The sequence below is a fragment of the Diabrotica undecimpunctata genome, chromosome 9 (genome assembly GCF_040954645.1).
Source record: "Diabrotica undecimpunctata isolate CICGRU chromosome 9, icDiaUnde3, whole genome shotgun sequence".
In the NCBI taxonomy this organism is placed as follows: Eukaryota; Metazoa; Arthropoda; class Insecta; order Coleoptera; family Chrysomelidae; genus Diabrotica; species Diabrotica undecimpunctata.
In genome coordinates, this window is record NC_092811.1 from 91464729 (window position 1) to 91481849 (window position 17121).

Below are 17121 nucleotides of genomic sequence, written 5' to 3' on the forward strand. Positions count from 1 at the left end.
AGAAATGAATTGGAAATTGTAATAGAAATTATTTTTTTACAATACACAATTCATTGTGGTTTCTTCTATCTACCTACCTATATCTAATATATTCATTGAAAAATATGCTATAAGAAAATAGTTTCAGAATCGATTAAACATGTAAGTACGAATATATCGATATTTATACATCACGTAGGTAGGTACCTACCTAAATGTCATATTTAATATTTTTTAAGTTTTTACTACAAAGACTAAAAATATACTTTTCTCCTTTTTAAAAAATAATAACCTCTTTCAAAGACTTCACCATATAAATACCCATTCTTAAGATAACAACTTCACATGTCCGTGACTCATTCTCTTACACCAAAGTGGTAGGGAAACCGGCGAGGGTCCCACCCCGCGCAATCGCATCACCGACGGGAGGAGCCAATTCTCTGATTCTTCGAGTGGGCGGGACATATTGACTGGCTCACAAACTGTCAGCAACTACAAACAACAGTAGCAAGCTTAACCTAGTAGAAAAAGCTCATGGCATGTAGGGTTGGTGCTTGTGCGTAGCTGAAAACGTGTCTTGTGATCTCGCTAATTCTTATGTGACAGTTTTTTGAGTTTGTTTGTATCGACAAGATGTTGGAGTTTTATCCCAATTTGAATTTGAACCCGGCGATGATGCAGGAGAGGAACGGGATTGGAGGTCCGGATTGCAATGGACGACCAGGTTGGTTACCAATAGATTAGATACTGTAGTTACTCTAATATAGTAGAGTTAATGTGGTTTTATTTAGTCATTTTAATGCGGTGATAAAAGCGCACATGTTTCCTTTACTGATACCTAGTTAATACCTATAAGACTTCTAAATAGTTCAAACTGTACACTGTTTAACTATCACGTGGAATCTCTGAGTTTGATTTCTGACACCGGTAAAAAAATCGAGGTAATAAAAATATATTTAAAGACATCAGGTCTACTGAGGCTGAATAAAATGGGTACATTTGTATTAATACGTGGTTAATCCATAACTGACCCTTTAGCTTCAAAGCTTACCGTAGGTCCAAGAAATAACGGATTGTGTATAGGTCTACGAAGTATAGATACTCCTAAGCTAATCCGGTGATGTTGAAGGTAAAACGTTAGATACTTTATTAATATAATATTTCCATCACGTGCAATAAACGTGGCAGATACTTATATCATTTCTGTTTTTTGACACTTAAAATCTGGACATGATGTCTGCTTTCTCAGCAATTAGGTGTAGGTATATTCACTGTAAAATCGTATTGAAAAAATTTGTAATAATTCGTAGATTGCAGTGGCGGTTTAATACTAAAGGGGGCAACATTGTAATTTCGGGTCTATTTTTCAGTCCTGACACATACTTTGCGTTTGGTAGTTTCGTTTTAAAGCATTTCGATGTAGTCCAATTTAATTATCGGATTTCAAGGAAACAAATAATATACGTGTACAAAAATTAAATAAATATAATGTATTAAAACAAACAAAAAATATAAGTACCCAGATTGATTAGTTATATTGCCTTTTTTCTCACGTTTAATTCTGCAAACTACTTAATTAGTTTGTCATAATTAATAGAGTTATTTAATAACTCTTGTTCTATATGAAGAAATGATAAACTACCTATTTATTTTTGGTGACCTAATGAGTTCCATATATTTTTTTTTGTTCTGGCCTTTAGGCCAGACTAAGGTTTAAATAAATTCTCATAATTGTATTTAAATTTGGAAATGATGCAATTATATTATTTTTCGAAATAAATGACCACACAGATACATGCGAACTAATATTTTATATATTTATAAAAGTCTTAACTTTTAATACTTCATTTTTCAGTGCTACTAGGTTTAAATCTTATTCATAACATTTTAATTCCTCTATTAAAGAATTACCATTTAAATGGGAATAAGCCACAATTAAAGGTTAAAGTTAGTTTATTGACGTTTCAATTTCCACTTCGGAAATCGTTCTCAAAATACAAACGTTAGTAAATTAAACAAATTTTGTTTTTTTTTTGTTACTTAGTGAAAAATTCTTCTAATAATTTAATTTTATCTGACTCACTTGTATTGTCAATTCAGACATACATTATACATTTTAAAGTAGATGACTTTAAAATGATATTGCCAATATTGTTGAGTTGCGTTCCTGGGACGACTTTACTTGTAAGATAGCTCACTCAACTTAACTTGAGAATATCCGTCAGAATAAATGATAGCATGTAATTCGTCTTTAAAAAGACAAACACATGCCATGATGACAGTAAAAATCTCCTGTTAGTGATTCCATAGTTAATTATGAGGGAAAAAACTTAATAATACTATACCGACATGGAAAGTATTTGATCGTGCATTTAGTTTACTTTCAATAAACACCAAATTCTGATTTTATATGTTTGTTATTTAAAAAACATAAATAATGTATCCTCTATATGTTACTGACTTAACTAATACTGGTATTTTCCTTTTAATAACTTCCTCTTTTAATATGGGTAACCAGATCCGACTACATTCTGCCGAGGAATTCGCGACACTATTGATCTCATTTAGCATAATTAGAGCCGCTTCTTTGATTTTTCTCTTTTTACCATCAGTTTCTTTTAGGACTATATTTGAATCACTCCGTTGAACCCTATGTTCATTATCCCATGCGTGTTTACATATTTGAGATCTATCAAATTCTCTATTTTTAATATAAGATTGATGTTCACTTATTCTAACATTTAATGGCCTTGATGTTCCACCTAAATAAAACTGATCGCATTCACAAGGTATTTTATAAATGCAATTTTTTGTCCTTTCTTATTCATTGTTAGGTTTGGTTTTAGACAAAATAGATCTCAATGTTTTGAAATTTTGAATTTATTTCCTATCCTTTTTAAGTTTTTCTGATAATCCTTTTATGTATGGTATTGTTATTTTCCTCGTATTATTTCTTGTGTATGCTGTAGGATACACGTTCCAAGTTGTTCTGTTCTATTCAGTCGATTGTTGAAAATTCCTTATTTATAAACGATAAAGGATAATCATTTTTTAATAAAACAGATGTTAACAAATGTTTTTCCTCCAAGAACGAATTTTCGTTAGAACCAGTAACTTTGGCTCTATCATATAAGGATTTAATGATTCCCATTTTAATAATAATATTGTTTTGATTTGAAATTTAAATATCTGTTGGTGTGTGTTGGTTTTCTATACACATGAATCTCACATCCAGTATTGTTCTTAGAGATTAAAACATCCAGGAAAGGTAGTGTGTTATTATATTCCTTTTCCATGGTAAATGTTATGTCTCTTCTTTATCGTTTATATCATTCAAGAATGTGTCCGACAACTCTGATCCATGAGGCCGTATTGAGAATACGTCATATCTCCACCATACTGTGGGTTTTAAATTTTGTTTAGAAATAATATTTGTTTCAAAATTTTCCATAAATATATCGGCTAATAATGGAGATAACTTAGAACCCATTGCTATACCAAAATTTTGTTTAGGTGTATAATTCATTATTTAGTTAAAAATATGTATTATCAGTTGATAAATATGCATGGTAAAAAGAGAAAAATCAAAGAACCGGCTCTAATTATGCTAAATGAGACCAATTGTGTCGCAAATTCCTCGGCAGAATGTAGTAGTATCTAGTTACCCATATTAAAAGAGGAAGTTATTAAAAGGAAAATACCAGTATTAGTAAGTCGGTAACATATAAAGGATACGTCATTAATGTTTTTTAAATAACAAAAATATAAAATCAGAATTTGGTGTTTATTGAAAATAAACTAAATGCACGACCAAATACTTACCATGTCGGGATAGTATTATGAGGTTTTTTTCCTGGTTTTTCCCTCAGAATTTACTATGGAATCACTAACAGGACATTTTTACTGTCATAATGGCATGTGTTTGTCTTTTTAAAGACGAATTACATGCTATGCTTTTTTCTGACGGATATTCTCAAGTTAAAGTTGATTTCATGTAATCGAATGAACTATCTTACAAGTAAAGTCGTCCCAAGAACGCAACTCAACAATATTGGCTATATCATTTTAAAGTCGTCTACTTTAAAATGTATACCTAATGTATGTCTGAATTGTCAATATAAATAAGTCAGACAAAATTAAATTATTAGAAGAATTTTTCACCAAGTAACAAAAAAACAAAATTTGTTTAATTTACTAATGTTTGTATTTTGAGAACGATTTCCGAAGTGGAAATTGAAACGCCAATAAACGTACTTTAACCTTAATTGTGGCTTATTCCCATTTAAATAGTAATTACTTTAACATGCCACCAGAAAATAGCTTCAGAACTCTATTAAAGAGTCAATAACATCAGTATAATGAAAAATTGTTTTGAATTTATTGTTAATAGTTTTATATCCCTCAGATCTTTTTAATGTTGATAATTAAAGAATCGTATAAAACAAAACAAAAATTAGCTTTCGCGACTGAATCTTATTTCATGTTTTGGAATTTCATCATGAAATAGTTTTCTTATTATCTGCCGTTTTTTATCATTAGTATATGCAATATATTTAACTTTTTCTGCTTCGTTTTCTAATTTGTCAAAATCATCTGTAACAGTTTGTATAAAATCCATCAATGGACCATATATTAAAACTGATGTATTTAGGGATTCGTCTTTTTGTTGAGTTGTCTTTTCTTAACAGCATTTATTCTCTCTAAAATCTTTTCCCGTATATAGCACATTTGAAAATGATTAATAGCACAAATTTTATAGCAAAGGTCTAAATGCAAGGTTTATCAATGCAGAAAACCCGCAATAATTGATATCTTATCTGAATTTTTACTCGATTTTAATATGACCACTCCGGCAAAACAAAAATATAATACATCATAAATTTTAATAAGCAAACCCTAAAGGATTAAGCAATAACTGAACGCATCAGTGGCTAAGAACATAAAATTACTTTAATATAAAAAAAATAAAATATCAATATTACGTACCAAATAAAATATAAAATATCAATATTAACAGCGTGGAGAGATTCTATTATAATACCAATTGTAAAACCGAAATGTCCCAAAACAGATCCTGAGTCTTTTAGACCAATTGCACTAACATGTACTGCATGCAAACTGTTAGAAAAAATGGTCAATCGTCGTCTTCTCTGGACACTTAAAGATCGAAATATTATTATTTGAGAACAAAGTGGTTTCCGACAAAATAGATCAACTCTAGACAATATTATAGACCTAAAAACAGTGTACATGAAGCCTTCTCTCTTAATAAAAAATATATTGGAAAATTCTTCGACATTGAAAGAGCCTTTGATACAGCTCGGCACCACCGTATTATCATATTACTGTACGATTTAGAAATTAAAGGACACTGCCTTGCATTTATAAAAAAACTTCTTATATAAAAGGTATATGCAAGTTAGAGTAAATGGTAACTTGTCGTCAAAAGTGGAATTAGAAAACGGAATTCCTCAGGGATCTGTTTTACGAAATTTAAAACTTCCACTTAAAGGCCGCTTATATGCTGACGATCTCATAATATTTCGTCAAAGCAAAAACTTAAACAACCTCTCACAACTTGCACAGAGTTTCTTGTTTAATATTGAAAAATGGTCACAGGAAACTGGATATAACAACCAAAACTAAATATATGGTATTTTCTAAAAACAAAATCAGTACACCAATCCCATTATATCTATACAACCAATCCCTACAACAAAAAGATTCGCTAAAATTGCTAGGAGTTACTTTTGACAGAAAATTGAATTGGAAAGAACATATCAATAATCTAACATGTAAATCTTACAGAAGATTTAACTTACTAAAAATTCTAGCACACAAGAATTGGGGTTCAGACAGGAGTACATTGTTAATTATATACAGAACTATTATACGATCGCAACTAGACTACGCGGCTATAGCTTACGACTCAGCATCGAAATCAGTACTTAAAAATCTCGACACTATTCACACTCAGAATATGTCTGGGAGCCTTTTGTACAACACCGATTGAAAGTTTACTTTGCGAAGCAAATGTCGTTAATTGTCGTTAAATAATAGAAGAGCTTACCTTAGTCTAACGTATGCAACAAAAATTAAGGATAGTGCAAAAAATCCTGTCTATAGAAATACTTTTCTATAGCGCACCTAGAAAAAACTACAGGGGGTGGTTTTGGGGGTTAACCCCCCCCCCCCAGGACCCTATTCCAACACTGTTACTCACACATTTTAAAGACTCAAAATGGAGGTAACATCATAAAAAAAGATTTCGGTGACCAACCGAACCCCAACCCCCAGGGGGAAATTCAAGGTGCGCTATTGCGTTTCCGAAATCTTAAACACATCGGTATCAACGGATATAAAAGCTTACATAAAAAAAAATCGGTTGCCTGTAAAGTCGGTTTTACGGGCGAAGATTTTACGTGACAACGTCTTTTTCTCGGTAGAATATTTATTGATATGAATATTATTAAATTGCACAATAGGAACAAGGAATTGAATGAAAATAAGAATTGCACAAATTTTAACTATAGAAATATATTTTGTTTACTAAAACATTGTACATGTAAACTTAAACTTAACTAATTTCTATTTGAGTGATTTTGTTGAGGATAGGACGATGATAGGAGAAATATGAAATCTAATTCTCTAGTGCTGCGCGCGCAGCGGACCGATCATGTTTGAGTGGGAGAGAGACGCAAGGCATTCGCCGGTCCGGCGGGCCTCTCTCTCGTTCGGTGACTCATCGTAACAGACGTGAGCGGGCGTTACACTTTTTCATGAGTGACTCCGAGCCACAACCTAATTTAAGACGTTGTCACGTCAAAAAGTCAATATTAAGTGCGTGGAAAAATAAATGGAATGTGCCGAATTCAAAATTAAGACAAGTGAAACCCAGCATAGAGATATGGAATGTGTTACCTACGTCAAGAAGCCAAGAAATAATAGTAACGCGCCTCAGACTTGGACATACTAGGTTAACGCATGATTACTTAATTAAAAAGTGCGAACCGCCGCGATGTGAAACGTGTAATACGACACTAAAGATAATGCACATACTATGTGAATGTCCCCTCTACAATCAACAACGAAGTAACAACAAGATACCAGGAGCAGTTCTAGAAGCTCTAGGTGCAGACTGTAACTTTAACAATACTCTGAATTTCTTGAAAGACATTAATAAGTACCACAATATTAATAAACCAAATTGTAATGCAGTAATTGTACCTAATGTAATCCATTAATTTTTCGCTAATGGCCATTTGATCGATGATATTTTCTAAATAAAAAAAAATATTACGTACCCACGTTAATTTTTATAAAAATACTAAATATTGGTTTAGGACATCTTACAATTTAATAATAAATATATTTAGGGTACTAGCGTCATATAAACTTATAATTAATAATATAATTACATACATAATGTCTACATTGTCTCCAGAATGTTTCTTACTCTGATATATCACAGTGATATAGTTCACAGTAGTATTGCCCAAAATCAGTCTTGGTCTTGCAGTCTTGGTCTTGTTCTTGCGTTTTTTGCCAGACCAAGACCGCCTAATTTTAGCAAGACCAAGACTGACCGTGCAAAATTTAAGCAAGAACAAAACTAAGCCTGCGATACTCCTGCGTCTTGCAGTTAGGACTGAGTGTCGTTTTAGCGAGTATAGTAGTTCGGGTATTATGCTTAAAGACTCTATGAGACGTAAAATAATATGTAATAAAAATTTGAAAAACTGTATTTAAGCGCATTACGAACAACACCATAAATATACATACCGAATCATTCATTATAATATATAAATATTCATTACAAGAACACATTTGACACGTGGTCAGAGGTCATAATTACAATGTAAAAATAAAATTTTTTGTATATTATGAGACACCCTGAAAAATATGATCTTTTATATCTGATCATTCAGGGAAAGATCCAAGGTAATCGTGGTCCTGGTAGAAGAAGAACATCATGGCTGAAAAATCTAAGGCAATGGTATGGAAAATCAACTACATCGTTATTTAGAGCTGTCAATAAAGTCACGATAGCGAATATGTTAGCCAACATGATATCCAGCGATCGATAACGGTCATGGAACTAGAAGAAGAAGACTCATAAAATAATCTTCTTGCATTGCCGACAGTAATATCGTATCGAAATTTTTTAAAAATATGTCACCTTAGCTAATAAAAAAATATAATACTTATTGTTAAGAACACCCACCTAATAGTTCATTTTTTTTTTCATTATAATTTATAAAAGTTACGAGGAATCTAAATAAACAAATCTTATCGGCCTAAGACTAAACATCGTTTCTGCTGAGTGTGCGATGAGATCATTCGGTTAAACATTCGCTCAAACAAAATTTGCTGAAATAGCGCGGCTAATATTCAAAAGTACCGAGACAAATTAATAACAGATAATGTCGGCTACCGTGTAAACAAAATACCGAAATATTTAGAATAACGATTCTCTGTTTGTTATTCGGTACTTAGGGTATTGGAAAGTAAAGAACATAAAGTATAGTTTGGTTCAAGATATAAAAAATTTGGCCTGAGGCTGGTGGCATGACCCAGTCGACTGCTGTATTATAATAAAAAACAACACCGATTGATGTTACTAACCCCTCAATTGTCTTTGCGACGGGTAGCAGTAGTTTTGGAACAGTTTATATTATTTACAGAACTGACTTGTCACCTATCAGTGCAAATAAATTGTTCAAATTAAAATTTCTACACAATGCTTCGTATTGAAAAAAAAATTTGCTATACACGAATTAGTCATCTTTGCTTACTCATCTGATTTTAAGTTGCTTGGAATCAATTATTATTAACGATCACAAACCATTTTCATGTTCAACGGGCTTATTACTTGAATTTTATGGAGTTAGAATATTATGTTTTATGTCGTTTTCACTTTAAATAAAATGGACTTTCGATAATGAAGCTTTCTTCTTCTTCTTCTTCTGGTTCCTATCCGTTTCGGATGTTGGAAATCATATTGGCAATCATGACCTTGCTCGCTGCGGCTCGAAACAGCTCCGTTGAGGTTTTCTTAAACCATGTTCTTAAATTCCGCAGCCATGATATTCTCCTTCTACCGGGTCCTCGCTTACCTTTGACTTTACCTTGCAATATAGACTGCAGCAGGGAGTAACGGTGCTGATTTCTCATAACGTGTCCAGGATATTGCAATTTTATGCATTTGATCGTAAACACAATCTCTGGTTCCTTCTTCATTTTTTCTAGAACTTCCTTGTTCGTGATCCTTGCTGTCCATGATATTCTCAGCATTCTTCTATAAAGACACATCTCAAATGCTTCAAGTTTTTTAATAGTGGTGTCTGTAAGCGTCCATGCCTCCGCCCCGTACAACAACACAGAGAAAACATAGCATCTCAAGCTTTCTATCTTTAAATAAAAGAAAATTAAAAAATCATTAGCAAGTATATTAGTTAAAGATAAAGTATACTCTTATTATTATCCTATAGCTTTGCACATTATAATTCTCATGCTAATAGGTATTTAGGTATCATTTATTTATCTAGACAACATAATTAATGAAACATTATGAAAGGGGGCAAACATATTTAAGTTTGACATTTGGTGTTAGTTTTTGGTCGAATATCATTCCGAGAAAATTAATTTTGTCTGAGAATGATCGTCATACAGTTTTAAAGGTGTTCTTTGTGGCCGGTGCCTTCTCGGAAACCAGGCATCTTGTTTTTAGTGGATAGAATTGCACGCCTACTGACGGCAGTCCCAGTTTGGAGTTCAATAGCGGAGACCAACTGGAGGAGACTTGAAGCCACAGAGACATCATGCTACCGAATCATAGACGGATCAACATGGGAAGAAAGAATATCCAATGCAACTATCAAAGAAAGGCTCCAGTACACACCACTGAGGGAGGTGGCTGAGAAAAGGACAAGATACTTGTTCCACCAGGCCACAAGAAGACCCCGAAAGACCAGGGACATCCTCGAGAAAAACAGGAACCAGAGGATATACAGAAGCACCCATAAGCTGATCGACCACCTGATCAGGGTCTAGCCGGATGGTTGCCGAAGAACAGCCAACCAGGGAAGTAGGTACGATGCCACAAAAAGTACCTACAGAAGAAGACGTCAGGATGCCACCAGCAGAAGTCCAGGAATCCGAGAGGAAAAATGACCAATATCAGGCGGTGCAAGAGCGGGACGTCGTGAAGAAGAAAATGAAATATAAACAATTTGAAATGTAGACTAATAATGGCAATAAACGTTTTTATTTTATATTTTTATTTTTATTTTATAGCCTACTGACGTGGTCCATATCCTTGCCCTTTGCAAATAGAACCAGATCGTCGGCATGCAGTCTTACCTTAACGAGCGGTTAGGATGTACACCTTTGAATATATTAATTAGCGTCAAAAATATGATTTTTGGAAACAGAAACGCATATTTTCAATACACATATGAACTAATTTCACTAAATTTGAAATTTAATTAACATTTTTTATTAGTGGTATCGATTTAATCAAAATTAATTTGTATACCTGATATTTATTTAATTATATCTAATGTTGGTTAAATGATTAATTTTGAGGTAACAAAAATATTGAATTTATTTAATTTTAATTACAGATATAATACAATGCCCGCCTTATAAATTACTCTATGATGGTTGATAAAGTTTGAGACAGATAAATATATACGTATCTTGACAAATAGAAGCAAATCAAAAAAAGTATTTTTTTGAGCTAATCTCTGTGAAGAGAAGACCTCCACTTTATTCGCAAAAAACATTTATTCTTCATTTCAAGAACTTGATTCTATAGCCAACCAAAGCATTAATAAATTTATTAATGTTTTTATAACTGCTACGCACAACTATCCAGATGACAATAATGACAATACAATATATAATGATAAAAACTTCTTGTAGTATTCTACTTATTATGCGACACTTGCGATTCACGTTGTAACGTATAACTTGCGCGAATATTGGGGATAGAATTCGAAATTATATGGCCTGCTTCACAGACCCTGTTTGTTAACTCCATCATATATGGTCCTGAATACTTTTCTTTTAAACATTGGTAGTAACTCTTCATCTTGGGTCGTCATCGCCCATGTTTCCGATTCGTAAGTGAGCACTGGGTGTATTATTGTTTTATCAAGTTTGCACTTTGTTGCTCTTGACGTTCTTCTCGCTCTTAGTTGAGGACTTAGGTTAAAATAACAGCGGTTATCTGCACATATTTTTTTTCTTATTGAAATGGGTGGACCGTTTCGATAGTTTCGTGTTGCACCTCTTAAGTTATTTTGTTGCACATTTTTGATAGAGCCGACATAGATTTAGTTTTCTGGGTGTTAATCAGAATTTCGATGTTTTCTGTGGTGTTTTAGTATGTTTAAAGGCTTCAACTGCTTCATTTCGGGTTCTTCCAATGACCACGATATCATCAGCATATGCCATTATTTGTATAGGTACGGGTATATAGCGCATTTTTCTGGCCCAGTCCACTGTTAGTTGTAAATGATTCTGAAAGATCCCCTTGTACCCGCACTTTACATTCAACTTTCCTCATTGCCATGTTAATTAGCTCTACCAATTCTTTTGGTATTCCCAATTTGATGATAGGCGAATATAATTGGGGCTTGTTAACAGTAGAGTACGCTGCCTTAAAATCTAAGAAGATGTAATGGCAGTTTATGTCGTACTTCGTCTCTTTTTTCTAATATTTGTCTGATGGATGATATGTGAACAATGGTAGATCTGTTTTTCAAAAAGCCTCTTTGGTAGGATTCTATTATATTGTCAGTATACTGTGCCAGTCGTTCGTTAAGTATCAAGGACAAAATTTTGTACGCCGGATTAAGAAGGAAAATCACTCTAAAGTTGGAACAGTCTTTCCCCATTACGTAGCGTACTAAAGTATTCCTGTCACTTTTTCAGTACTTTTACTCTAACGTTCAAATAAATTCCACTATGAGCCTTGACTTGGTTCGCTTGTTGCTTAAAAACTTATTTTTGTGTTAACGTATTTGTAAAATTTTCTGTATTCCTGATCTCTATTTAATTTTTGCGTTTCTTTGAACACTTTATTGATTTGTTGCTGCTTTTGTTTTTCCTCTCTTTTCTTTACTCGATATTCTCCAATATTCCTCCTAGTCCTTCTGTTGATCATCTTCAGACCCGCGTCATTCTTCTCTTTTGTTACGCGTTTGTAACTGTCATTCCTCATCAAACCAGTTGTTTCGCTGCCCTTTGGGTACCTCACCTGATACTTCATCTGCGGTCTTGTGTAGCGTGGTTTTTATAGACTTCAAATTTGTTAATTTCAGTGGGATCTACTTCACTTCTGGAATGTTCTGATAGTTTACGATCAAAGCATATTTGAAAGTTTCTTACGACGTCAGTACACTTTAATTTATCAGTGTTATATTTGAATGTTTTTAGCTTATTCTTATCGTTTGATATACGTGTTGCCATCACAGATAACGAAATTGCACTAAATCTAATTAAAAAAAAAAAAGTTATTATTAGATAGGTATTATTTTTATCATTAACAACAAAAAACCGTATTTAATAAATTTAATAACCAGAGATAGGGTTCAGCTAATATCCAAAATATTTGAAGGATCTTTAAACCTAGATTATTGGCACAGGGAACATTGGAATGCATCTACTGTCTATCTACCTAATTTTTTTTTTCAATTACCTACCGAACACGAACTGTATTTTGTATCAATAAGTTTAGTCACAGGCCAACTACCAAGATTAATTTATTATTTATTATATGAACGATAACATTAACAAAAACTAACATTATACTTTATCCTACGTAGATTATAAAGTGACAGTTACAATCCAATACCTCACTGTAATGTTTTATTATAATAATTTAAAGTTATGTCTAGGTTATGTCAAAACACAAATCAAGGTATGAGTACTTAATTGAGTTAATGAAAAATTACAAAATTAATATGAGAATTTTTTAGGATGCATGTTTAAACAAATTTAATGTGACTGACTGATCGAGAATGCTCGATGTTTTAGTTTTTAGAATACTCAAAACTGGCGGTCTGTCACACAGTCCTGCTTTTAGCTGATTTCATATAATATTTTCGTTGAACTGGCAACAGTGCCCTAGAAATTAGAATGACACATGTGACAAGATCAACTTACACAACTTAAAAAACATGATTTTCGGTAATACGAGTTGTACCAGTTTTTTATGACGCGAACGGTACGTGGTTTATCTGATTTTGGGTATGTTGATCTAGGGATGTCCACGTTACTTTATGTATTCGCTTATATTGGAAGTGTATGCTACTGATTGTCATAATCTGAGATGCTGCAAAATTAACGTTACGTTAATTCTCCTTACATTATCATTACATTCTTCGTGTATGCTTTGAGTTCCTATGGTTGGTCTGTAGATCTCTTCTTATCCTATCGTAGCCTTTATGTCCCCAAAATTCAACTTAACGTCATTATTGAGACATTGTTTATATGTTTGTTTTCATTGCTCACTACGACTACTACTACACCAAAGATATGTTGCATTTAATGGCAGCTACAGTGTATTGTATTCAAATTCTTCTGGATAGTACCGGTCCCTTTCCGTCGTACCTCCTGTATAACTGCTATATCCATATTATATTTGTTAAGAGTATCTAAGAGGCATCTCATCGCTCCTGCATCATTTTTTCGTTTGCCAGATCGTCTACATAAGGTCCATCCGATTTTGTTTTTTCAGATCAATTTTTTTTTAAGGTAGCCATACCTTAGTCTGTTTTAGTTCGGGAGTGGCATTTTATTACCTACCTACCCACCAGTCCTAGAACCGGTTAGGGCATCCACCTATCCACCACCTGGGGACGGGTCCGATGGGAGACAGACAACTAAACACGGCTTCCAATTTTTCTTATTTTCAAAAATTACGCAAATAAGTTGTTCATATGTTATGGCACATAGTTATAAATATCGAAACAGCTAAACGGCTCAGGTCTCCCCTACCGTTTATATGATAACGGAGAATCCGCCAAAAATGTAAGTAATCGTCCGTTGGTTATTAAAAACTTATTTTTCATAATTCTGTATATAAATATCGCTCCAAAAAGAAAAAAGGGATTGAAACTTACTTTTATTGATTTTTTCGACTTTCCTATGATTAGTCGCATCCACAATTTCTTTTGTTTTATTTTATTAGTCTTTATTACTTCATATTTGATAGTTTAATGTAATATTGGATGTTTACCAATTGTCATAAATTGTGTCTTTTTATGTTAAGGTCATATCTGTTCCTGACTTCAGTTACCTAGTTCATTAGTGTTTGTAAATCGTCCAAATTATCTACAAAAATCTATGGTGTAATCTGTATATCTGATGTTGTTCATCTATTCATCATTTTTTGGTTTATCGTACTCTTCCGAAACTGCCTTAAAGATGCATTCAGAATAAATGTTCAATAGTAATGGAGATAATATACATCCTTGTATTAATGTTCGTCTTATTGTGATTTTAACAGTTAGCTGATCTATTTTGAATTTGGTCGTTTGATTGTAATAAAAGTGTTTGCAGGTCAACTGGTCTTTTCGTTCTATTCCAATTTCCCTCATTTTCAAAAATTACGCTAACAACTTATTCATATTCATAAAATGCAAATATTTTACACCAATAATTGTTTTACAATATTTATAAATATTGCACATATTTATAAATCTCGAAACTCTAAACGACCCAAGTCTATAAAACCGTTTATGCGACAAGGGAGACTCCGCCAAAATTTTAAAAAATCGCCGTTGGTTATCAAAAATTTATTTTTTGATAATTGTACACAAATATCACTATAAAAAAAAATAAAACTAAGTGAAACGTAATTTTACCGATTTCTTAGACTTCTCTATATTACGTCACATCCACAATTTCTGTTGTTTTATTTTATTAATCTTAATAACTATATTAATCTAAATAAAAATTATTTTTCGTTTTAATAATTACATTCGTTTGTCCAAGATATGTTTAACAATTTTCATAAAGCCACATTTTAAATGCTTTAATCCCAATATGTTTATTTTGTACAAGCTCCAAGATATATGATTACAATTTAAACACAAAATATATTAGATATATTTTACTACATTTGTACTAAAAGCTATATAGTATCTGTTATACTTGATATTTTTATTTAATATCTGTTAACTCATTCCATTCTTTGGTTAATTAAGAAAGGATCAAAATATTTTTGGTTTTATTGTTTTTTTATAGATTTTAGTTTTACTTCCTACGAAGAAGAAAATATTTACAGATTGTCTCAAATAACTATCATATCATCAAAATTATAGTATATTTAAGGATTATCTCCTAATTTTTATGTTTTGTTTAATGGATTGTTTTTTATTTAGATCTAAGTTTACCTGATATATCTCTTTAGTGGTATAAGTGAACTCTTGTGATTAGTTTACAAGCGTTTATAGTGAGAGTTTTAAGTTTTCATGGATCTTTCATTAAACTTTCGACAAATCATCTTATGTTGTTTATTGTCTCTTTGTGGATTCTAATTTCTTTATTCTATTCTGACAAATTTTCTTTGGCAGTCTCAAAACTAAAAGACAAGAGGAATAACACAAAAAGAATACTTTAAATTTAGTAATTACAAATGGAACAAAACGCAAAAATACATACTTTTATACTAAATATTGAAAAAGAAGTTCGTAGGCTCCAAGGGAATTCTAAACTGTGTAATTATGAAGTATTAAAGAAATAAAAACATAAAGAACTTATCAAAAATGTTAATATCGCATGTAGTTCTATGGTTCGAATACGCAGAAACGTTTCTGCAAACCGAAGAAATAAAAATATATACTAAATCAAACAATGATAGGAAAGAAGTGTTGAAGAACAAAAAATAGGTCACTAAAGTTTGCAGAGGAACTAATACTACTAAATGTCGGAAATAGAGAAGCAAAGCTCAAACTGCTTTGCTTTTGAAAAAAGTGGAGAATTTTTTTGACCACAACCTTGAACTTAAAAGGTCTCTTGAATTCTACCGCAAAGAGGTTATAGATTAAGTAGGAAAACAATTTACCAATACATTATTTTAATACGAACAGTTTTGTTTAGATATCGTATTATTTTTTCCAGATAAGAGGATATCCAGATTTAAGGGTGTATTTTATCACCCTTGTTATTCAATTTATACAGTGAAGCCATCTCAGAATTAGCGCTTGCCAAGGTCAGTGTGGGAAGTGTGGGAAGAAGAAAAATATCGTGGCTTCGTAATCTACGTGAATGGTTCGGGTGTAGTTCGATTGAACTTTTTAGGCGCGCTGCTAACAAAGTCGCAGTGGCCATGATGATTTCCAATCTCCGCTAGGAGTGGCACGAGAAGAAGAAGGTCAGTGAGGGTCTTATAATAAACGGTGAGCCACTTAATAACATAAGATATGTTGACGACACCGTCCTTCTGGCAGGAACACTAGAAGAACTGCAACACCTTGCTGAACAACTAAATATATATTGCAACGATTATGGACTAAAAATAAATTTGAAGAAAACCAAGTTCATGGTATTTACAAAAGCACAAAACATTAAAGTTAAGCTAGTACTAGATAATACAGAAATTGAACAAATATCTTCGTACAAATACCTTGGAGCGTGGATCACAGAAGATACTGATCAGACAAAAGAAATAAGATGCCGCATTGAAATTGCACGGTTAACTTTTAATAGAATGAGAAAACTATTTGTAATCGCGATATCAATATATCGCTCCGAATAAGAATGCTTCGATGTTATATTTTCTCTTCACTTTTGTATGAGGTTGAAGCTTAGACACTTAAAAAATCCAACATTAAAAACCGAGAAGCATTCGAAATGTGGTGTTACCGACGTATTTTGAAAATATCATGGATGGATCGCAAAACAAACGAACAAGTTCTCGAACAACTAGAAAAACAATGCGAAGTTTTAAATTCTATAAAAATCAGGAAATTGGAATACTTAGGGCACATCATGAGAGGTGAAAAATACGAACTACTAACGAATATAATGCAGGGTAAAATCAAAGGCAGAAGAAGCGTAGGAAGACGTAAAATCTCGTGGCTACCCAATCTCCGTGAATGGTTTGGATACAGTTCAATTAAACTATTC

General features: G+C 32.5%; 1 protein-coding gene across 3 annotated transcripts in view; it reads left to right on the plus strand.

The window, feature by feature from the left end:
- The first annotated feature begins 491 nt into the window (after window positions 1–491).
- The window catches only part of LOC140450290 (LIM/homeobox protein LMX-1.2-like), a 62582-nt gene continuing 45952 nt past the window's right edge, over window positions 492–17121 (plus strand). For all 3 annotated transcript variants that reach the window (XM_072543831.1, XM_072543833.1, XM_072543832.1), the window contains exon 1: window positions 492–703. In XM_072543831.1, coding sequence (XP_072399932.1) covers window positions 613–703 — 91 coding nt within the window. In that variant the 5' untranslated portion in view covers window positions 492–612. The remainder of the gene's footprint in view (window positions 704–17121) is intronic.